This window comes from Camelus bactrianus, chromosome 32 (assembly GCF_048773025.1).
Source record: "Camelus bactrianus isolate YW-2024 breed Bactrian camel chromosome 32, ASM4877302v1, whole genome shotgun sequence".
NCBI classification, from domain to species: domain Eukaryota; kingdom Metazoa; phylum Chordata; class Mammalia; order Artiodactyla; family Camelidae; genus Camelus; species Camelus bactrianus.
The window spans coordinates 2,496,549-2,520,396 of NC_133570.1; the positions used below are offsets into that span (position 1 = coordinate 2,496,549).

The 23,848-nt window shown below is 53.0% G+C and overlaps 1 protein-coding gene across 1 annotated transcript in view; it reads left to right on the forward strand.

Moving 5' to 3' along the window:
* Positions 1–23,848, forward strand: part of TMEM132D (transmembrane protein 132D) — a 529,280-nt gene that overhangs the window by 500,912 nt on the left and 4,520 nt on the right. Inside the window, exons 6-8 of the mRNA XM_074356215.1 lie at positions 17,528–17,733; positions 19,890–20,163; positions 21,749–21,940. Of these exons, the coding sequence (XP_074212316.1) occupies positions 17,528–17,733; positions 19,890–20,163; positions 21,749–21,940 (672 nt within the window). The remainder of the gene's footprint in view (positions 1–17,527; positions 17,734–19,889; positions 20,164–21,748; positions 21,941–23,848) is intronic.

The window sequence follows — 23,848 nt, forward strand, 5'->3', positions numbered from 1 at the left end:
CAGGAAGGGAGTGTAAGTTCCTAGCTGCAGCGCCTGAGGGGAGAGAAGAGGGCAGAGGGGTCGGGGAGCTGTTTAGCTCCTGCGGGAGAGAAGCTATTCATGGTTCAGAACGGCCAGGGTACCCCACCACCGGCACAGAGCCCAGCCAGCGCGTTAACGGTGTCCGGTGGGTGAGAATCCGTCCAAACTGCAGAGCGAAGCGAAGAGAAATTTACGAATCAGGGATGCAGGATGCAAACAACAAAAAAAGGACGTGGGGGTGAGCACGTGAGGGAAGAAGAACGTTTCCTGTCGGAATCTGCTCAAAGCTTAGCTTCCTAAACAAAATCCTAACAAAAAAGTCTTGGCTTCTGCTAGGGCTGCGAAAAATTGAAAGTCAAGGGGAAAAAAAGTGGAATTGTCCAAAAGGAAAAGGTAGCTGTCGGGAGAACTGAGTCATTCTACAGAAGCCCAGTGAGCTCCGGGAAGTTGACAGGCAAGACTGAGATTACGATCTCCCTTCTTGCACGTCAGCAGTTCCAGGAGAGATTCCACAACGGCGGGAAATACATCAAGGAACGGTTTAGAAATGAGCTCTCACACACTCACCTTTGTTTTGTTAACACAAAAGGACTCTTTTGTATAATCTGTCCCCAGCCCTCAACAGTAGCTCCTTGCGATAAATCTGTTACCATCCCGAATGTCCCCAGGAAGCTGCGCTCCCCAGAAAGTCATGGATTTTGACATTTTGAAGCTTATTCAAAAAGTCTAAGGTATTTCGTTAAATGCTTCGCTCAGATTTTTTTGCTGTTGTTGTTTTCAGGATTATTTTTAAGCGTAAGGATTAAAGGTGCATTTTACAACGCGTTCGGGAAATGAATGCACTGTCCTCCAGACGCACCTGCAACCACATGGTCGCAGTAACACTACGTGCAGTAGCCAAGACGTGGCAGCGCCCTCGGGGCCCAGGGGTGGACGAACAGCTGAAGAAACGGAATGAAATATTCTTCGGTCGTAAGAAGGAAATCCTGCCATTTGGGGCAATATGGATGAATTTTTTTATCCTAGTCTGTGGTAGAGAGCTTTCTTTTTTTTTTTTCTTTTTAGTTTCTGTTTTCTAATTTTTTTTAATTTTTTACTTTTGCGGGGGAGGTAATCAGGTTTACTTATTTATTTAATTTTTGTAGAAGGGTTGCTGGGGGTTGAACCCAGGACCTTGTGTGTGCTAAGCAGGCGCTCTACCACTTGAGCTACACCCTCCCCCCTAATATGGATGAACCTTGGAGGCATTATCCTGAGCGAAAAAAATCAGGTAAAGACAAATACTGTATGACATCACTTGTATGTGGAATCTGCAGAAAATGAACCCAGAGAAACTTAGAGTAGAATGGTTTTGGCCAGGAGCCGTGGGGCAGGGGGTGGATGGGACGACGTTGCACCAAGGGTCCAAACTCCTAGTTGTAAGATGAGTGCGTTCTGGGGCCCTAATGTACAGCGTGGTGACTGTGACAGTTGTTACTCACGACGTATTGTGTACTTGTGAGTGGCTAAGAGCTTCTTAGTTCTTAAAGTCCTCACTACGAAAAAGAAGGAAGGAAGGAGAGAGAGAGAGGGAGGGAGGGAGGGAAGGAAGGAAGAAAGAAAGAAAGAGGAAAGAAAGAAAGAAAACCGTGTGAGGTGATGGCGATGCCGTGTAACCTTACTGTGGTAGTTATTTCACAACATAAACATTTATTGCTTGATCTCGTTGGAGACCTTAAACCCACACAGTGTTGTCCATTATATCTCAATAAAGCTGGGAAAGAGAGGACGCAGCAGCTGGCCCCTACGCGTGCTGAATTTGCTGTTCAGTCATTCTGAGTGTCGTCGGTGAAACATCTGTTCTTACGACATCTGCCTGCGCCCACGTGCCTTGGCTCCCCAGGACTCCTGGTTCCCACCCACCTCGGTGGTGACACTCTTCATCCATCCATTCACCCCCGACACCGGACACCTCACGAGGTCCTATCTTCAGCCTTGTTCTCTCTCTCTCTCTCTCTCTCTCCGTCGGATTCCTGATCCATTCCCACAGCTCCGCCCCCATCTTGGAGAGAGATGAGACAACTTCTTCATTAAACGCTACACCCTCTGAGCTCTCAAAGCCGTGTCTTTGTGCTTACTGTCACCAACTGCATTTCAGATCGTTTCACCTAAAGCCAAACCCGTCTCCCTCAACGCGTGGCCGGCATTTCCCCCTGCGCACCATCACCGTCTTTCCAGCCCCCGACGCTGGAAGGCTCCCGCTCCCCACCCCTCGCATTCCACCCGCAGCCGAGCTCTGCTGCATTCTTCCCTTCAGTAGTTTCTGAGAACTTCCCTTGCCGTGGTGCCCACATCCATCAGGCCGTCTCCTCTGGTGGCAGCCAGGATGCTTCCTGTGTAAGGTCGGAAAACTTAATCCCAAAGGGGATTGTAGCTAAAAAGCCCAGGGGCGCTTCTGATCTGGGGGCCAGGGGTCCAAACGCCGTCATCAGGACCAGCTTCTCCCCGAGTGTCCGCGGATGGCTCCGTTCTCAAGCACGAGGGATGTCGGCAGGTTGATTACCTGACCCGCCCAGTCAGCATCACTCCAGAAAGAGACATTCTGTTCTCCAGCACCTCAGATGCCCTGGAGCTGCGTCTGCTTGGTGCGCTGGGGGCTGTCTGCCCGTCTCTGAACCAACCAGAATGGAACGGATTGGCTGGCTAGACCCAGCAGCTCGCCGCTTCTGAAGAGGGCTCTTGGAGCCACATGGCCTGGGAGTGGGAGCGAGGTGACTACTCCCCAAGGGAAGAGGAGCTCTGCAACAGGGAGGGAGCGGACGCGGTGCAGACAAGGCAGCCGGTGCCCCACCAGGGTTTACTTCCCGGGATGCTGCAGCAAAGCCCAGATTCCCTCACAAACACAACCAGCCGTGACCCACTGTTCAACAGGTTAAGGTCCCGGATTCCTCTGATCAGAGCTCGTCTCTGCTCAACAAGTGTTCCACTGCCCTTTCGGCGGTGGGGGTTGTACACCTGCCCCGGGCTCGTCGAGCCTGACTCTCCCACCTCACCCCTCTCGGGCGGGCAGCGTCTCAGTCCCTCCTCCACAGAGAAGTTGGAGGTCAGACCCCTGCATCCACGACCATCCCAGCTTCCTCCCCGCTTGTCCGGGTGGGTGAGTGTCCTGGTGCTTTTCAAAGTACGGGAAGATGCAAGCATCCAGGTTCATAAAAGATTTCTTCTGAAAAGTCTCTATCTGAAGGTCTGTTCTGCCAGTTTTCCCAGAGCACAGAGCGCCCCATTCCTGATCTCCGCCCTTCCAGGGCGTGCTGAAGGCCAGCGTCCACAGGGGCTAACGACTCAGTCCTTGTAGAGCCGGATGGCCAGCGTCAGTCTCCAGTTGGCAACTTCAAGATGGATGTTCCACCCTCTGCCCCTCACTTCTCCTGATGCCCCTCACTCTGAGGGCTTCTCCCCAGTCCCGTGGGTTCACTTCACCTCTGGACACGATTGTACACCAACTGATGATCCTCAGCTATGAATATGTCCCGAGGGCCCACACCTGTGCCACATGCTGGCGCCCTTGTCCCGTGGACCCCCTTGAACTCAAAACCCTCTTCATCCAACCCATCTGCACTTTCTAGTTGAGAACCAGAGTCATTCCTGATGCCTCCCTCTTCTTCCTGCTGCCTCTTCACTCCCGAAAAACAGACGCATGTGCTTATGCGCTGGAGTCAACCTTTGAGTCCACTCAGCATCTGAGCCCACGCTCCTCGGCCAGGCCGCCATCACCTCTCAGCTGAATTTCTACAGCAACTGCCTTTGTCACCTCTGGGTCCCCGGTTTGACCCCCTCCAAGCCCCTAAAATACCAACCTGACCCATCCCCCTCCAGTACCGGGACGCCTCATTGCCTGGCCACTGCTTGAGTCTCCAGCCTCTCCCCGTCCCCACTCACCTGTCAGAGTGTGTTTCTCCAGCCAAACTGGACAGCATGTCCACAGACACGCCGGGCTGTCCATCTCACTCCCCGCCTTCCCTAACAGGTGACATCTGGCCGGCTAACAAGTGCCTTGACAGCTGCGGAGGAAAAAGCAATGGAATCGTGTGTGTCATAAACCTTTAAATACAAGATGAATTATGGTGATCAAAGAAGCCACATTATGTTCCTAATGATCATCACCGCTTTAAAGTTCTGTGGGCACTGCACAGACCAGATGGTCTGGGGTTTTATTTTCGGCGAACAGTCAGTGATCAGGGTGGGGCTGATCACGGCTGATGTGTTTTTATGTAGTTTGTGCGCTTCATTGCATTTGTGAAGCTGGCAAGGGGTGTGGCTTCTATTGTGTTGGCATCATATTCCGAATTCATTGAAAATAAGTCAGTGACTCCACACGGGTTAACCAAGTGTCAAACGTAGTGATTAAAACAGTAATATGAGTATTTTATCCAGAAGGACGATTTTAGCATAAAGAGTGGACAGATCTGAAGTGTCGATCTGGATGTACGAAGGCAAGTGAATCTGAAAATAAGATGAGCGTTCACGAAAAGACAAGACTAACTTGTAAGAATGATCATGACTCCCTGGAAACTGGATTTTATTAAACTGACAAGAAGCCCCGGAAATGCTTGCGACATTTCGAAAGAAGTGCGTCTCCAGTAACCTTATTACAAGAGCACTGTAATCCTTTTTATACCAAACCGGTATTCTTGTGGTTAAAGGCGAAGAAAACCAAGCCGCAGAATCCCCATCAAAGATGTGTGTGTTCCTTGTCGCATAAAATGAGTACAAATCACTGTGGCTCTCGGAAGCTTGCAAAGCCAGGTGCAAATCCAACTCCAGGTGTGCCTGGAGAGAGAGCTGGGTGCAGCCTTGGTTAAGCTCCTCTATTAGGCAGCTTTCTGTGTCGGAAGAGCAATTGCACGTATCTGTGCATTCTCGCAAATATTTTATTTTGCAAGCATAAGGAATCATCGGTCTGGGCTTCATAACACCAGCCCTCGGTGCCTGCGCTCTTCTCCGTGTCTTGGGTGACTTCCTGTTCTGCTCATTATTTTGTGGTCAGACGCGTGCTTCCTGATCCCGACGCTGTAACACTGCCAACGCGTAAGTGTGGTCCGAGACACCGGGGACGGTGCCCTTTCCGCGGGCTTGGTGGGGGGAGGACGCAGTCAGGTGGGCAGGAATCATGTAGCTCTCAGGAAGCCGTAGGCAGTTAAAAGCCGCACCAGATGCCCTGGCTCTGTGGTCATTCCAAACATCCAGAAGTGTTGGAATCAACAAATTCTCTCTCTCTCTTTTTTTAATCGAAGCAGAGCACGTAGGAGGGAATGCTTCTTAGCGATGAAAAGGGTTAGGGTTAGGGTCAGGATGAAAAGCAGCGAGCTGTATTGTTACCTGCAGCGGTACGGATGAACCTCCAGAACATTATCCTGCATGAAAGAAGTAAGCATAAAAGATGCCATGCTGTAAGAGTCCACTTGTATGAAATTCCGCGGAGGAAAAAAACCACGACGAGAGAAATGAAATGCGTAGCCGCCAGGGGTGGGAGCAGAGAATCACATCTAAGGAACCCCAGGAAACTGAGGGTGGAGGATGGTTCCCTATCTTGATTGTGATGGTGGTCTCGTGATTGCACGCAAATTCCAAAATCCATCAGACCGTATGCTTCGTACTGGTGGCTTTTCTGGTATGTGAATAACACCCTGATAAACAAAAGACAGGGGAAAGTTCACGGCAGGTTTGAAAATGCATGTATCTCTGCAGACTTTAAAATATACTAGATCAGGGGCACGCAGCCTGCGCGGTAACCAACCATGTGTTTGACCAGGCGACAGTTCGCCGCAGAGACAAGATTTGAAATGTGGTTTTTGGTGTGTCGTGATCCACCAGCGGCCGGCGGAATGGTCGGGTCAGTGAGCCTCCTTTCTCTCCCGCTGTCCTCATCTCTTTGGGTCTGCCTTGTGACCAGCGTGGACGCTCAGCAGGATTGCTGAACTGATGGCTTATGGCTGGCGTCTGATTGGTTAAGTGGCCGTTCTAACCGGGGTGGTTGAAAAGTCTGAAAATCAGCATTGCACGTAATAGCAACTAAAAAATCTCCCAACACACACACACACACACACACACACCCCTTCTTGGAGCCAGAAATTCTACCGGAAGAGAAAGAATTTGAGAGTCACGCTCCCCATCGTTTGCGCCAGGAAACATCAAACTTCCTTCTGCAGGACCTTGGAGAATTGATATATTTTTCCCTTCCCTGTTTTCCTAACTGTCCACTGGGACCCATCTTTCTTGCTCCCTGCAGGTTTCAGGTAATTCTGAAAAAAAAAAAAAAAAAAAAAAACCCAACCAAACAAAAAAACATTTCAGTGTTTGGGCAAAGAGAGGGTTTTAATGTGCTCTTACTAAAACAGTCAGGGCTGCGGCTTCCAGCCCCGGAAGCCAGCATCCAAGGTTAAGTCTGGGAACCGCCTTTTGTCATCAGAATGAAGGTGGGGTCGTTGGTGTGGGCGCTACGATTAGAGACACAGCAGAGGCTGAAGAATGGGTTTCCTGTCACCATGCGTCGTGGTCTCCAGCCTCTGTGTTGAGGAACTATGGCAACGTGAGAACGTTCTGTTTGTCAACTGGTTTCTGCTCTTTGTTTTCATTGCTGGTTCAGAGATAAAAAACTTCCAGCCTGCTTTCTTGCCACATTTACTTTCTTTTAGGGGGGATTCACATAAGTTATTTTATTTTTTAAAATTTTAAAAAAATTGTTTTGGTTGAAGTCTAGTCAGTTTACAATGTTGTGTCAATTTCTGGTGAACAGCACAGTGTTTCAGTCATACATGTACATACGTATGTTGTCTGCCAACAGCAACATACCCCAAACCAAAACAAAATTCTATTTTTGCTATTGGACTTGTGGCAAGGGGCCCAGAGGTAAGAGGCCAGAGCCGGTGCTGCTGTTCAGTGATGATAACAGGGTACCAGCCTCTTTCCTTCTTTTGACAGTGCCATCTTGAGCAGGTTGGTGTTCTTGGTCCCACCTTTTTAAACTCTTTTGAAGTGCCAGTGGCTCTGTGACACCCTTTGGACAATAGGAGATAACCTGATGGGTTCTGGGACTGTTTGCTTCCCTGGTACAGGCTGCACCCCTTCCTGCGTCATTCGTTTTCCTACTTGGAGTGCAGGCCTGCAGCTGGAGGTGACGCAGCCATTTTGCAACCATGAGGCTCTGCTTCTCTCAGTACCTGCTCCTTTCTCAGGCAGGCTCTCCTCTGAGGTGGCAAAGATGGTTTCCAACAGCTCCAAGTTTGCCTTCTTCCAGCTTAATAGCCCTACAGGAAAGAGCATGCCTGTGTGCCCACAACTCCATCAAATGTCCGGGACGCAACTTTTATCAGCCAGTTGCTCCTCCAGCGAACTGAAGACTTCAAGGAAATGAGCTGCTCTACTCTGTGAGTCCTGAGCCATGTGCCTATGTGGAGACAGAGGATCCACCTCACTTCAAAGCCACTGTCTATGTGGGGTAAAGAGGAGGATCTGAAAAGAAGAGTAGGGATAAATGCTGGAGAGACAGAAACACCTGATTTTCACCACCATCACCGTAACCAGACCCAGCTTATGTGGCTGTCTGGGTCCCAGGGGAAGCTGACATCATGTCAGAATTGAACATTGATGTGATTTACTGGAAGAATTGCCCATGGAGATGAAGAGCAGGGGGCTGGACAAAGGCAGAGAAGTCTTCAGATCAAGACAGAGGTCTGCCTGTGCCCTCCCGTCCACCCCTGTCCTTGCATACGGCACGACGACTCCTTTTTCAAGACTGAATAATACTCCATTTGTATATACCACCTTTTCTTTATCCTTTCATCCACCGATGGATATTTGAGGACATGGAAGGGTTGTTCAACAGATGTAAAGTTCCAGTAATGCAAGATGAATACATTCTAGAGATCTGTAAACACCATCCCTGCAGCTAACAAGACTGTTCTGTGCACTGGAGAATTTAAGAAAGTAGGTCTCAGGTTATGCATTCTTACTACAAAGAAAGAAAGATGTAGGTCGGCTGTCTGTGAAAGGAGAGTGGGGAGCAAGGCAGATGGGGTAGGAGGCGCCTCCGACTTCAGCATAGTTCAGAGAGTCTCAGCAAAGGCACAGGGGTCCCTGGAGCAAAGGCTGCCCCTGGGGCGCTCAGCCAGGCAGCACCTCCGCCCTCAGCCGTCGGGTAGAAGCCGCGGAGGGAGAGGCAGGTCTCCGCTTGAACACGGAGCATCAGATCCCAAGTTGCAGCACCTGGAGGCTGTCATCAGCCACGCACCCTGTGGTCACCTCCCCAGAAGGACCACGGCAGCCTGGGACAGCCAGCTAGCCTAGAACCAGTGATGTCCCACTCCAGTTCCCAATGCTCTGTTGGTCTGTCTGCAGCCTCCAGAGATGCTCGGGACAAACCTCTTCTCTATAGGAAAAGTCTATGAAAATAGAAACCGTTGCTTTTAATTAACCAGAGACACAATCACTCGTCATTTACTTAAAAATTCTACTACATATGAGGACGTATTCCTATTTGCTCAAGACAGAATCTTATAAGTTTAGGAACTTAAGATTTATCTATAGATAGATCTTGTATATTCTATACATATAGGATATGTTGTGATTGTATTGTAATTACACTATTATATATTTATAACATTTATATTTAATATAATTTATATATTTAAGTATATTGAATTTACATATGTATTTTATATATATTCTTATAATTATATAATTATGCTATATAATTATGAATATAATTATTACAATTATTCTTATATATGTATATGATATGTTACATATAATATATGCACACATATCTGTATATATGTATATATTTTTTCTGCTATTTTACAAACAGATTCCAGGCAAACATAGTTAAAGGAAAACGTTTAAGAGCAATTGATTGCACCAGCTTTTCTTTCCCTTAAAAATGCTTTTTAAATCACCCACTGCAAATAAAAACAGCAGTGAGGGGGAGGATAAAACCAAGAATTCAACTCTTTTGTAAACAGAGGATAATTACTTTGTGCCCATGAATCTTGGCAGCCTGGATTTCGATAATTTGGGGTGGCTAAATTTGAAATCATTCGAGCGAAGCCTGGCTAAACGTTTGGTGTTTGTCCTCCCGCAAAAAGTTTGGAAATATTAAGAAAATATTTGCTTTTAATTTGGGTTATTTCATTGAAAGTGTCCAAGAGCAAAGACTGTGCACCTTCAGTAGGAATTTAATTATTAGAAAGAGTTATTGGGGTCTAACGGGCTCCACACACGTTCAGGGAAATAGAGCTGGATGGTATTTAAGCATAACGTCGTCACCATTGCTTGATGAACCCTTTTTCATGAGTTTGCCACTAAATATGTTTTGAGTATGTTGGATTCTGATCCATGCTTGTGATCTGCAAATTTTTTGGAGAATCTCTTATAGACGGGTGCTTGTTTTTTTCTTAAAGCAGTCATTTTTCAACCCCCAAATCAGGAAAATGCACCGGAGTCCGGAAACCTCCCTTACGTGCTCCGTGTGAGAGCACGTACGTGTTTACTCAGCCACGTGTGCAATACGCATGCCTGTCTCCATACGGAATTGCATGTATAAGACACCGTTTGTGTTTTAGTTTTTCCGTTAATGTCTTCTGTTATCTGTGTGTCACGATCTTCCACGTGGATCCGCTGCATGGATGTTTGGGTGGCTGGAGTCAACCCGACCGCACATGAAAACACCTCGGGGGCAGTTAAAATGCTGATTTGATGCCTGGGCCCCACCACTGCCCCACTGAATCAGGACCTCTGGGCGTGGGTCCTGGGAGCCAGCATTTGGAAAGTCCCTCGGATGACTCTGATGGGTGGCGAACCCTGCTGTGGGCTCAGCCCCACGGTCTTAGCTCCAGCGGGCATCTAAGCGCCCGTCCGGGATAACCCGCAGGTGTGACGCTCTTGCTAATTTCCACAGTGTGCTGTGCGGTGGTTCGCGACACTCAGCACTTGCTGATCGCTCTGAATCTGTTTGTTCCTTTGGCTCCTGTCTGTAGCCCTTCCTAGAATAAAGTTCCATGAAGATGGGACTTTTTAACTGTTGTACCTCAAGCATCCAGAACACTCTAGAAAGTGCTTGTAGCAGGTTGGGACCCCTGAAGCAGACCCCGAGATGGAGCTTAGTCTGCAGGATGTTCCTTGGGGACCCGCACTTGTAGGAGGGAGGGGACAGAAGCACAGTGGGGCGGACGGAGAGGCTGAGTGCAATGCAGCCCCCAGGGGGGCTTAGGGGACCCCACAGGGGCCCTGGGGCTGGGATGGCCCCTGGGAGCTGTCCTGGGTTGGAGCGAGGAGGCTGGACCTCTGTGCCCCCCACCGATCAGTCACCAGGTGTAGACATCCCTGGAAAGACAGCCACCTTGGTTGAGGTGGCTTTCTTCAGCTGGAGCCACCCCCCAGAGGACTGACACCTGAGGGCCACCCTCCAGCAGCTCTCTTGGCAGCTGGAGGAACTCACACTTCCTTCCTAGAGACCGAAGTGTGGCGGAGAGGTGCACACCACAGCAAAGCACCACAGTGCTCAGAAATACTGCAGAAAGTGTGTTTTTCCAGTTCCCGCCACCGCCACAAAAAAAGTGCTTTGGTTTTTGAATGTGTATGCGTGTACCTCATCTTGGAGAGTAAACCCAAGAAACAGGCTTTGGGAAGCACCCGTGAGGATCTATACATCTGTAAGCTGTGCACGACGGAGCTCAGTCCTGCTCAGGACCCTGGGATGGGGCAGGCAGAAGGCACCTGAGAACTGTCTGCCCAGGAAGAAGAGTATTTCCCCACCACTGGCTCCTGCCCCGCACTGGTCAACGGGCGTCCAGGGTTCTTAGCGCCCGTCCACTTCCACGTGTGCCTGTGCGTCCACGGGGCCGAGCAGAAGGTGACCAGCTGTCCTGGTCTGCCCAGGGCTGCCCCAGTTTGAGTGCCAAAAGTCCCACACATCCCAGGAAACTCCTCTATCCTGAGCTACCCCAGCACAGGTTCCTCCAGGTGCTCATGAAGCCAGAGAAAAGCCTCCAGGCAGAGAGGAAGAGATGGTCAGAGCCAGGCAGGGCACTGGCAGCCACACCTGCAGGACGCTGGGTCCAGCAGCGACCACGGAGGCTAGAACCCAGGCGAGAGCATGTGCGACAGAGCTCAAGAGGTGTCCGACCCGAAATGCCAGCTGGCCTTGCTCCCCGACGTGCTCGCCTCACATCTTCATTCAGAAACTTGGGCGCCCCACTCAGGCCCAGATCTGTTCCGCTGCAGTGGGATTCATCACTTCTTTCTTGGCTTGAGAAAGCTTCTGCTTTCAACCTGGCCAAAAATCTGAGGTAAAGGAGAGAGAGGTGCTTTCAAAAGCCCCAATATTTAGCAGATGCCTGGAGCGCAGGTTGTTGACGTCTCCTTAAACGGCCAATATTCCCGTGCAGTCGGCTTATTTGCTTTCATTTGTAGACGAGGAAGGACCAAAATTTGGCTCTTGGGGAAGCTTCCGGACCTGCTGGAAGCCACGGGCGCTGGCCAGGTCTCCCCACATCTGCCGCTTTGCTGGGTCTCAGCCGCTGTCACGTAATTCGCGTCCGCTGCTCCGGGGAGGCCAGGGAGGCATTTGGCAGGAGGAGGCAGGACGCGTTGGTCGGTGCAGTGCCCCACTCCAGGCCCTGGTCTTTTTTTGTGAGGAGAAAAAGCCCTCTTTGGGTGTGAGTGATTGGAAACAGCAAAACCTTAATCAAGGAAATGTGTGCTTTGGTACATGTAGCATGATAGGTCCTCCTCGATGCAAATGTGTTAATTCGTTTAGGAGCCCCCTATCCCCGGCCTCCACGATTGATGGGCAGATGCTTTCGGCACCAGATGCTTTTCCTCTGAATGTTTCTCTGAAGCCATCGAGGTAGTTCAAATGCATCCCCTGTGTCTCTTTGATGTCCTCCCCCATTGCAGGGTGCCACACGCCCCGGAATCACCACAGATGCGACATCCTCCCAGCGGCTCTCGGCATCCCGCGTTCCAGTGACAGCTCTGTTAGCGCTTGTGACCCCCCCCCCCCCACTTCGTGTAGGACTTGGCCCTCTCTGGTAATTCCCTGATGCTCATAATGAAGAGAAAAGCTCTTTGTTAAATGTACAATTTTAGCGCTAGTAAGGCAGAGGGGAGTGCTCTGCTCCGGCTCACTTTATCGGACCCTTGAAGCACGGATTGAAGGAGAACCCCGTGGGGATTCAAGGAACGTTAATTCAGTCCCTAACACGAGTTCCTGCCGAACGCGGACGTGTCGTGGTGCAGTCACTCCCGCGGCACCCCGATCGTGCGGGCGGATTTTGTTCTCCCGTCGGCCCAGTGCCTGCCTGGAGGAGGGGATGCCGGCAGCCGTGAGTGGGGCCTGGACACGAGATGTTATCTGCACTAACTGAACGGGGACAGAACGGTATCACTGTAGCATCCTTCTCACTGCTGCGTACGCATCTGTCCTTCCCTCACATCCGTCCAAGTGCTCCAGGAACTCTGCGGGACGAGAGGTCCGGGGGCCGGAAACTGCAGACAGGATCGGGCTGGAAAAGGGGAAACACAGAGACAACAGAGAGGAAGCCATGTCCCCAGCGTCTCAGAACCGCCCACAGATTTTTTTCTATTGGCTCTGGAATGCCACCGAAATAGAGGTCACAGACATTTACGTGAATAAGGGTACATGGACGTAAATATGGAGAAAAATGATAGGTACTGATATCAGTGCACTGAAATCCTCTGTCTGTCTGGCCTGGGCTGATTTTATTTTATTATTTTATTTATTTATCTTTTTGTTAACGTAGTCGCTTCACAGTGCCGTGTTAGTTTCAAGTGTCCAGCAAAGTGATTCAGTCATACACATACATACATGCTCTTTTCCAGATTCTTTTCCTTCATAGGTTATTACAAGATATTGATTATGTTCCCTGTGCTGGACAGCAGGTCCTTGTTGTTTATCTACTTTATATAGTGTGTGTCTGCTAATCTCCAACCCCTAATTTTCCCCCCCCTCCCCCCTTGCCCCTTTGGTCACCATAGTGTGTCCTCTATGCCTGTGAGTCTAATTCTGGTTTGTAGGTAAGTTCGTTTGAATCATTTGTTTTTGGACTTGGCCGGCTCACGGCGCTGTGAGTAGGTGCACAGGGTGGTCCCCGTAGGTGCTGAGGTCCACAAACTGTCTGCTCCCCGTCCTCAGCGAGACCTGTGCGAACTCAAGCATAAGCATCGAGGAAGGCTTCTAGCCACTCAGCGTGATCGCATCCTCCAAACTCACCTTTACTGTATTTTACAAAACTTCATCTGGGCTGGATTGGAAATTAAAGGAGAAAAAATTAACTTTCTTTATCACAGCAAGATTAAGAGGCCCTGAGTTGGAAGAACTCTATTCTTCTGTTGGCAAAACGCAGACCCACTGAGCTGGTCTCCTGCTAAGTTCTGGGAGGATGGAAGGAGCGAGTTCCCAGGATGTGGCCCTCACCTTGTCTGGTCACATACAACTTCTGTTCAGAGATAGTGTCTCAGAGGAGTGTTAAATAGAGGGTCTGGTGTTTTCAAATGTCAAGGTACGTCATCCCTCTAGAAATGAGCACAGTTCCAGGAACCGGTCCCATTATTTCTGAACCAGGTCGCGTTATCGCTCCCTGGGAACCAACAGAAAAGCAGGAAGCGTCATAAATAAACGCCAGCCGTCCCCGCCTCTCCGCCAGCCTGGTTGGGATGTGCTTCATCCCAAAGATAAACGGCCCATCCTCTCGTCAGCCTCTTAGGATGACTTACAGCCGCAGCCACTCCACTGTAACGGGATGGGGACGTCTAATTACACCAGTAGCCGGCACCAGAGTTCCTCCTGGAGCAGAAATTGCATTTACCGGCCAAGAGAGAAAGGGAGGTGCCGGCGCTGAAACTTAGGTTTGTCCAAAACTGAGCAAATCCACCAAGAAAAATGAAGGCGTGGAGCATCAAAAGTTGTGTACAAGAACGTTCGTGGCCGCATCACGTGATCCCCAGAGGCTGGAAAGGAGCCAGACGCCCACCCACAGGAGAGGGAATCACACAGTGAAGCGCTGCTCGCCGGGGACCGTGAGCGTGGACACAGCCCGCAGAGCTGAGAGGTGACAGCAAAGCCGGAAAGCGGCGAGGACAAGTGGTACCGTGTCTTCCCTGCGGAGCTCTGGAATGAGCGCAACTGCTCCGTGGGGAGAAAAGCCAAAACCATGGCTAACGGGCGGCGGATGATGGAGAGGAGGGGCGAGGGAGACTCTGGGAGGCTGCGCGTGGCTGCGCGTGGCTGGGGCTTGGAGGGCTGTCCAGGTGTCGACAGGTGTTAAGCATGTGCTGAGCTGTGCGGGTAAGATGTGTGCCCATCCGGGTCGTAAGTTATTACTCAGCTTTTTGAGAAAGAGAAGTCCCTGTGTGTCCAGGTGAGACACGGAGGTCGGGGCTGTGGGTGGAACTGGTCCTCCTGGGGCCAGGTGAGCACGAAGCTTGTGATGAAGCTGGGGGAGTGGGGGGGGGCAGAGGTGAGGACACAGGTGTGAGGGCGTGTGAAGGGCGACGGGAGCCCCTCCCCCAGCACCCGAGAATCTGCAGGAAATTTAACAGCTTCTGGGAAACCTCCTGTGAGGGGATCCTTTGTGGAAACCAGCAAAGGACCTCTTGGCTTGGCCTTCAGTGAACCCGAAAGAGCCCAGGGGGTGGTCCCGGAGCATCTGAGCAGCAAAGCAGACGTGCTGGGAGCCCTCCTGAGGTCTCTTCCTCCCCGGCGCCCTCGGACGTGAGCTGTCGCACCCGGCCACGTCCCGAGCGCTTAGGGCAGGGGCGACGAGCTCGGTGACCTGGAGTGGCCAGGACATGCAACACGCTCCATGGCCTGTCCCATTCCAGGGCATTGCACCAATGATCTTTTGATGTCAAAAGTCTGTTTTGCTCTCATATTAACTGGCCGCAGCACTGTTTCATTCCAGGGTTGGTCCCTGAACGCAGAGGGTATCAGAGAACACGAGCAGGTCCAGCGGGCCGTGGGCCAGCCTAGCTCCTGCGCCCCTGGGACCCAGAGCAGTCAGGGCGCCGTCCTGGGGGAGCGGCAGGCGGTGACAAGGGTGCACGGCCCTCCCCCGGGGGCGGGCCGTGAGATTCGGGGCGGGGGCTGAGAGCACGCGTCCCAGGGCCGCCGGGTCCTCCCGCTGCACGGGATGCTTCCTGATTCCAAACACCTTTCCTGTGTCTCCCCTGTGCTTACAAGAACGCTGGTGTCTGTTTTCCATTTACCCCCCATCTTCAAAAGAACGGCTTTCATTCTTACACTTCTGAGTGCTAGAAACCTGAAGTTTACTGAGAAGGATTTAGAACCTCCCACAAGCTCTACTTTTAAGGGAAAAGCACAGAACAGTGGCCACCATCTTTTTTTAAAAAAAATAAGAAAATATGTACTCAAATGCTTGTATATACACGGACTTTTCTGGAAGGCTGCACAGGAGACTGGTCATGATGGTTACCTTCAGGGTGGGGAGTGGGGGGCAGGGGAACCGCGGCTGGAAGGGCGAGGGGCTTAATTCTCACCGCACTTGCTTCCTCCTGTGCTGTTTGGCCTTTGAACCATGAGTCTGTACCAACTTCCCATTCTTTTATACCAAAAAAAAAATTGAAAGTTAAAAAGAAAATCTCCAATGAGGTATGTACTCAGACTCGAAAAGCCAATATGAAACATTCGTGATGTGTGACAAAGCTCTAGGAATTTTTTTAAAAATCGCTGAGAGGAGACCCATCCTTATGGATAGAAGTGTTTCTCCGCTTGGCAACGGAGTCTGGGATCAGACCGTCACTTCAGAGCTAACCTGTGTGTTCTGGGTGGGAGTTCGGGGGCCAGTGCCTGACATACAGCCCCAGGAGCTGGGGTGCTGGGGTTCCTCCCAGCTGTGACCCCAGACCACCTGCTGGATCTCTCGATGCCCCCTCGACTTCCTCTCTCACAACGTCGTCACAACAATCCTTACCTCCAGCGGTTGCTGGAAGATTAAATACAACAAGAAAGCCCCTAGAGCAGTGCCTGGGGTGCACTAACTACTGTCATAAACACTGGGGGGGATTTGAGCCAGTTTTGATACTTAATTAATAACGACAGGGCATAGCTTCCACACTTGGGTTCACTTTTGGTGAAATTTCTGTGTTGAAATTTTGGTGGTTTTTGGCCAAAGCCCAGTGACACGGATCCGCCATTGTAGCATCACACGGGGACAGTGTCCCTGCCCTGAAAATGCTCTGTGCCCTGCCCTTCATCCCTCCGTCCCCCTTGACCCCTGATCGCTCAACTGTCTCCAGAGTTTTGTCTTTCCCAGGAGGTCGCAGGGTTGGGACCACACGGCAGGCAGCCTTTTCAGGTGGGCCCCTCTCACTTAGCAGGACGCCCACACCGCCCGCAGCACCACTTTTGGAGGCGGGGAATAAGGGCGTCGAGTCGGTGATGCTGAGTCAGCACCGGCACCGCAGGGCTGCGTCTGAGAGGCGTGTTTTCAAGAGCACTCGCGCTGGCCTCGTAAGGGCTACTGCGCGGCATCGCCGGGCGTGGAGCAGAGAATCCTCGAGCCCAAAGCCGCCGGGAAAGCTGGGCTTTTGTTGAGGGGTTGAGAGGGAGGGAGGGTCTCCATAATCGGCTCGCATTCACCTTAGAAGATGAAATCAAAGCCGGAGACTCTGAGAACAGATGGGGGCGGATTTCATGTTCGTGAGAAGCTCCTTGGATCAGCCGGTCCTTTGTGCAGCGAGAGGGTAACAGGACTCCTCCTGCCCTGGGCCCCGAGAGCCCTCCGCCCGTGGCTCCCAGCTGTCCGTCTAAGTGAGAGTCAGCCGGGGTGTCCGTCAGAATGCAGACTCACCGGCCTGGCCGGGGCCTCGGCAGGGAGGTCTGTTAGCTCTCCGGGGCTGTCCTCGCAGGTTGCCTCTGGCTGGGTCACTTCCTCCTCTCACAGATCTGGGGGCCGGAATCCCAAAACCAAGAGTAGTAGCAGTGCGGCCCCCTGCTTTGGTGACACATGGCCTTCCTCTGCCTGAGCCCCGGGGGAGCTCTGGGTAGTGACACACACGCACAGTTTATCCTTCCTTGAGGCAAGCCAGGAAGTCACGGGGCGGAGAGGTGGGGTGCGAGGTGCGTGGCACCCAGGTAAGTCTGCGGGTGCAGCTCCAGCGCCTAAGGGCGGCCTCCCAGGGGAGAGACCCAGCATAAATCGTCAGCAGAGCCCCTGCAGCACATGGGGATGAGTGCCCCCAACCAGTGCAAGAGACCCCAGGGGAGGGGGCGGGCCCCACAGCATCCGTCGTTACAGCGTCTGCAGTATCGGAAAGCAAACACCAGCGGGCACCTTCAGACCCACTCCCCACCGTCCGGACCTCGAAACAGCCACAGAAAAGGGAAAGAAATACTTCTCTTTCCTCCTCCGCGCTCTCTCGCTTTTCCTTTCTCCATGGTTTACGATAAAAACGCCTGCGTCCCCCACCCTCTCTTGCCTCTTCACAGGTTTCGGACAGGTGTGACTACGTCTTTGTCAACGGGAAGGAAGTGAGAGGCAAGGTGAACGTGGTGGTGAACTTCACCTACCAGCACCTGCACAGCCCCCTGGAGATGACGGTGTGGGTCCCCCGGCTGCCCCTGCAGATCGAGGTCTCGGACACCGAGCTCAACCAGATCAAGGGCTGGCGGGTCCCCATCGTCTCCAACAAGAGGTGAGCGTGCTGGTCAAGACTTCCGATCAGAAACCCACGGCAGGTGCGCTTAGGCTGAAAGTGGAAACTTACAGGGTAGCTCGTTTCAGGCGTGAACTGATGCGGGGGGGTTCGGTGGTACCCTTGAGACGGGGTCTCTCTCCATCTCTCGGCTCTGGTTTGCTTCGCGTTGGCTTTGTCCTCTATCAGGCTTCTCTCACCGGGTTCCAGACTTGGACTGTCTTCTCTGCAACTCTGCAGAAAGGACATCCTCGCTCCCCCCGTAATTCCAGCAAAAGCCCTGGAGTTAGGTCTTACCCTCACTCGGCTTGTGTGCCCCATCCCTGATCTAATCACCATAGCCGAGGAGACAGAATACACTGGTCGGTCGAGGAGGCTTCAGCCACAGTCCCCTGGCTGGAGCCAGAGGAGCTTAGAGAAAGAGGTCGAGCCTGCCTGAACCAACGCAGAGGGGAGGATTGACTCTGGGAGGGCGTGAGCAACAGTCGTCCACCAGAGAGACATCTGAACAGGTGCTGCCTGACCTGAGCCGTCTCCTGGTGCCCCCCGCCCAGAAGCTCTGAGATCTCTTTCCCTTGGGGAGGTGAAGTCTGAGGCTGGTCACCTGTGTGCCTGGTGCATCACTCTGACGTGTTTGATGGAGCGATGTCTCTACCATCCACATCAAGCGACAAAATGGGCATCGGGTACAAAGACAACTGTAAAAGCTCAGGCTCTTTGGTCAGAGGTTTTGTCACCTCAGAGAAACCTGTGCTTAATTAAGGAATCCTATGAAAGTCAGCCCTAGGAGGTCAAAGGTGAGCGTGTGCAGAATTAGACGAGGAAATATTCCTGGAGTCTGGGTACTCAGCAGGGAGCAGAGAAGTGGCATTTACCTGAGGGCTAATTTTATATTCCTCCCCTTGGACGTCCACCCCGTTTCGTCCCTGTGGCCCCTGGCAGAGGGGACGGCTTCAGGAATGATGGCTTGGGTCCCTTGTGCAGCTGGAAGACGGTTTCAGCCATGATCCTTTTCTTAACCACCGGGGTTTCTGTTGTTGAGTTGGGAGAAGGGATGAGTTAAGAGTGATGAGCGATGCTGCCGAGGGCAGGCAGCTGCAGGGAAAGCCTCACCCAAGAGCTGGCCGCGTCTGGTGCCATCACGACTGCCCAGCTCAGACACGGCAACAGAACTACTGCAAGAGGCGGGCGGCTCTTCTGACGGAGACCGTGACGGTGCTGAGAGGGGCCGCCTGCACAGAAGGCATCAGGTGTTGAGGGCGCAACGAACATCCGCCTCCTGGCCAAGCCATCCCCGCCCTTTCTACGGTGACTCCCACGTAGCACCTCGCTGAGTTACGCACTCCCCGCCCTTGTGTGCTGGTTTGCAGGGCTGTACTGGTCATCCATAGCCTATAGTGTCAGTGATCTCTTGCTACATAATTTAATGGCTTATCCCCAAACCAACTGGCTTAAGAGAAAAATCTGCGTGATCTCACAGTTTCTCTGCATCAGAAAATCCAGGCAGGGCTTAGCTGTGTCTCTTCCAGGCTGCAGTCCAGCTGTCAGCTGGAGCTGAGGTCTCATCTCGAGGCTCGTGTGGGGAAGGATCTGCGTCCAAGCTCACGAGGTTGTTGGCCAACCTCAGCTGCTCCCATTGGGCTGACGGCCCCAGTTCCCCATCGGTTGTTGGCCAGAGGCCACTGACAGTTTCTAGCCATGGGATGTCTCCACAGGGCTGCCCACCACATGGCAGCTGGCTTCCTTGGGGCTCAAGGAGAGGGTGCCGAGCAAGGCAGAAGTCATAGTCTTTTCAAACCTAACCTTGAAAGAGACATCCCGTGACTTCTGGTGTAACCTTTTGTTGGAAGAAAGTGACTAGGTCCAGCTCAGGTGCAAAAAGGAAGGGGATCTCACTCAGTGAAGACCAGGAGGTGAGGACCACGGGGGACACCTTCGAACTCTGCTGACCACACCCACCCACTCTGACTCGTCAGCACTCGGGCCGTACCGGTGGTCAAGTACTCTGAGTATCACCCCTGCGTGTCTGGCTGAGCCCACCCCAGGCTGTGATCACCCCGAGGACAAGGGTCCTGCCCTCTTTCCTTTCCACCCCCAGCCTCCCACCTTTGACCCAACAAATCGGCATCTGTTAAACTGAACCAACCCTTTGACAGGCCAGCTCGGGACAGCGAGGAAGAGGATGAAGATGAGAGGAGGGGCCGAGGCTGCGCCCTCCAGTACCAGCACGCCATGGTGCGGGTCTTGACTCAGTTTGTGGCTGAGGCAGCGGGCCCTGCAGGCCACCTGGCCCACCTGCTGGGCTCAGACTGGCAGGTGGACATCACGGAGCTGGTGAACGACTTCATGCAGGTGGAGGGGCCCCGGATCGCCAGGCTGCACGGGGGACAAGTCCTGATCGGCCAGGAGCTTGGGATGACCACCATCCAGGTAAGAGAGCCCCAGAGGCGAGGACTCTCGCTAGCCTCACCTCTGCCCGGAGTCTGAGTGCCTCGAGTGAGGGGCAGGGAGAAGGAGAGGTGACTGTCTCCAAACTCAGGTCCAGCTACTCGCTGCTCAAAAGCCAGTGCTCGAGAGACAAGGGTTGGTAGGAAAGGAAAGGTTGTTTGTCCTAGAGGCTGGCAGCCTGGGGAGAAGGTGGACTCATGTCCAAAAGCCACCCCCCCCCACTGCCCATTGGGGGCAAGAGATTTTAAAGGGGAGTTTCAGGGGTGCAAAGGCGAGGGAGGGGATAATGTGCAGAACCGCACAGTCAGCTCTGACAGTCATCTTGAAATAGGTCATGCAGTGGTCTAAACAGCGTCCTCTTGCATTTTTTAAGTACAGTTAACCTTCACCTCCAGAGTGGGCTTGTCCCCACTTCCTTGAGGCCAGTTCTTAGAACGGTGGCAGCTGAAGCAGCCTATGTGATGGCTGTAGTCTGGTCATCATGCGGGTCATGTCTTCCACTGGTGGGGGTTTTAGTACCTACAAAACAGCTCGAAGGATGTGGCTCAGAATAATTTCTCCAGCCCCTGACGAGGAACTAAAGGTCCTTGACGTTGTGTAATGGCTGAACTGTTATTCTGTGTTGCCTGACTGCTTCCCTTTGTTTCTGCATTTTCTCCTTTCTCTGATTAAATTTATTCTTTGGCTAAAGTTTTTCTTCAGACAGGAGGCAGGCAGAGGACACTGGGAGGGGGGAAATCTGTCCCGCCGGGTCCTGCTCAGTCACAGTTACACAGATGCTCTTCCGAAGCAGGGTCTCCTCTTCAGGGTCCACACTGAACGTGAGCCTCAGCCCCTAAGTCATCGCAGGTGTCCAGAGGCAAAGGAGACTTCGGGCCATTGGCACCTGGGGTCGGACTCGCAGCTGAGTTTATCGGAGGATGCGAGCTGATATTCCAAAATGCAACTGAGTGTCACGACTCGGGGCTCCCCGAAGCGTGGAGCGTGAGCTCCTGGGGCACACAGGGCGACTTAGGTGGTACACGGACCCACCGTCTCTTCTTTGAGTGCACCTGGTAATTGGTGATGGTGCGTATAAGAGAGAAACGCCATGTCAAACTGGCGTGTCAAAACCATTTTTCTTTGACACTATGAAGTTTTTTAAAACAACTCTTTTAAGTAAAATAATTTTAAACAACACATAAGGAACAGTAGAGTCAGCAAGAGCGCTAAGTGACAGCAGGAATGGTCCACGCTGAGGAAGAATCAAAGTCAGTCCTCGGGCGAATGCAAACGTCCGTTCTGTGCACGGTGCGTGGTGGAGTTTATTTGCACGCGGGGTCCGGGCTGCCGAGTCCCACGCCGTTCTCTCCTTGACACCCTCGTGCTGTTACTTAAAAAAAATGCATTGCACTTTCCCAAGCCTGCATTTGCTAGAAGCAGGTGTAGTGGGAAAGACTCGTTTTTGCTCTCTCTGGCTCTTCCGTCGGCCCCCACCCCTCGCCGGCTCGGAGCAGCGTCTGTGCCGTGGGAGGGACTTCGGGACCAGCAGGGAGCCTTTCCTCGCTATGTCGGTTCTGCCTTTCAGATCCTGTCGCCTCTGTCCGACGCCATCCTGGCGGAGAAGACCATCTCCGTGCTGGACGAGAAGGTGGCGATCACGGACCTCGGGGTGCAGCTGGTGACGGGGCTGTCCGTCTCCCTGCAGCTCAGCCCGGGGAGCAACAGGGCCATCTTCGCCACAGCGGTGGCCCAGGAGCTGCTGCAGCGGCCCAAACAGGTGTGGGGGTGGGGCCTGGGGCACCGCAGGCGGGGCCGCACACCAGGGGGGGTGTCACACGGCTCTGGAGGGGTCACATGGTGCAGCTGAATTACACGTCAGTGGGGCTGTTGACTGGGTGGAGTCCTGCCTTGAGCGGGTCACACATCAGGAGAGGTCGCACAGTGGGCTGAGGTCACACGTGAGATCAGGTGTCACTAATTTGGGATCTTGCAAAAGGGGGGGTCGCTCATTGAGTGTTTCCATCTTGAATGGGGGTTGTAAAGGGGTGACTGTTCTGCCTCAGGCTTCCTAGCCCCCCAGAGATGCCCCCCCAAAAAAGTTTGCAATGAATGAAGGATTGCAGACGGGAGACCCGGGCTCCACCCCCCACGAAGTGTCACCTGGCTGTGTCACGTCCCTCCACCATCCAAGCATCCCGGCTCCGGACACTCCTGACCTCCCGGAGCAGTGGGGTGGACGTAAGGGCGGGAACAGACTCCAAGGAAGGGTCCGCAGCCTTCTGCTAAGTCCCTGCCCAAAAAAACGGGGTCACAGGTCTGGGGGGTCGGAAGGAGACGGGAGGAGATGGCTGCCACATGTGCTGTTAAGCTCAGAGCAGGAGTAACACCCGGCCGTGATGTCAGTCGTGGTCCCGTTTCTCTTTGTTCAAAACCGGCGTGTGCTAATGGAGGTGTCTGGGTGCGTGCGTCGCGTGTGCACGTGGGTATATGTTGTGTGTGTGTGTGTGCTGTGTGCACTGTGTGTGTGTGTTGTGCACATGCTGTGTATACTACACGTTGCGTGTGTCGTGTAAATTGTCTGTGTTGTGGGTGTGTGCCTGTTGGGGTACATATCGTGTGCTGTGTGTTTGTGTCTTCATACAGTGATTTCCAAACAAAGGGCACTTGGAAATGTCATCTGATTGCCTCACATCAGAGCGGGATAAACATTATTTCTGAGAAAGGACCTGGGTGAACTTTGATTAGCAACCAAGACAGCGGTCTCGAGCCGTCGATTCCCTGTGCCCCGTGAATGGGGACGGTCCCCCCGTGGGGGGCTGGAAGGCCTCCAGCCCACGTCCGGGATTTGCGGGCAGCTTCCTTCATCGGCCAGGAGCGCCCCCTGGAAGCTGCCCCTGGGCGGGCACGCTGGCACCTGGAGCCCCCTTGCACCCGCAGAGGCCGGGACTGTGGCCGAGCAGGAAGTGGCCCTAGCCGGACCTGCCCCTGGACGCCGGGAGCCGAGTCGTTTCCCAGCCTGTGCCTGTCCCCGAATGCCCCCCTGTCGGGTCCTAGCTGGCCCCTCGCCCCTCCACGCTGCTCTTTGTGTGCAGGGGTCTGGGTTAAAAAGCACTTGAAAGTGGACGGTCTCCATCCCGGAGGCGAATCCTTCCAGAGGCAAACCTCCCTCATCTCGGGGCCGGAGGACGGCGGCCTGGATGCAAGTGACAGGTAGCGAAGGAGAAATAGCCCCAGGCCCCCTCCTATCTTCCTGGGGCCATCAAATCAGGTGGTGCCAGCTAGGAGTCAAGGAGGTGACGAGACACAGGACCCGGCCACCGAGCTAGCCCATGCTGGACGCGCTGAGCCAGACGCGTGCCCCTGAGGTCGCTCTGCGCCTGGTTTGGGCAGAGCTTAGTCCCTGCCTGCAGCTGGGCTCCGACACTCCAGTTTCAAGACCTCCAGGGTGCGTCTGAATTGCCTCCTGTGATTTCGTGGCAGGGCGGGAGAACCTGGCAGCCCAGGGCCACGGCCAGTGGCTTTGCGCCATCTTGGCGGCGGTCTCCGCTTAGCAGCCAGTCCAAGCCGAGGTCGCACAAGGTCAGTGTTCACGGGCTGAGCTGAAGGAGGCGCCGAGGCCACCAGTCAAGCTGGAGAAGCCTGTCTTCTCTCTTCCAAAGGCTGGATGCCATCGGGAAAACTTATC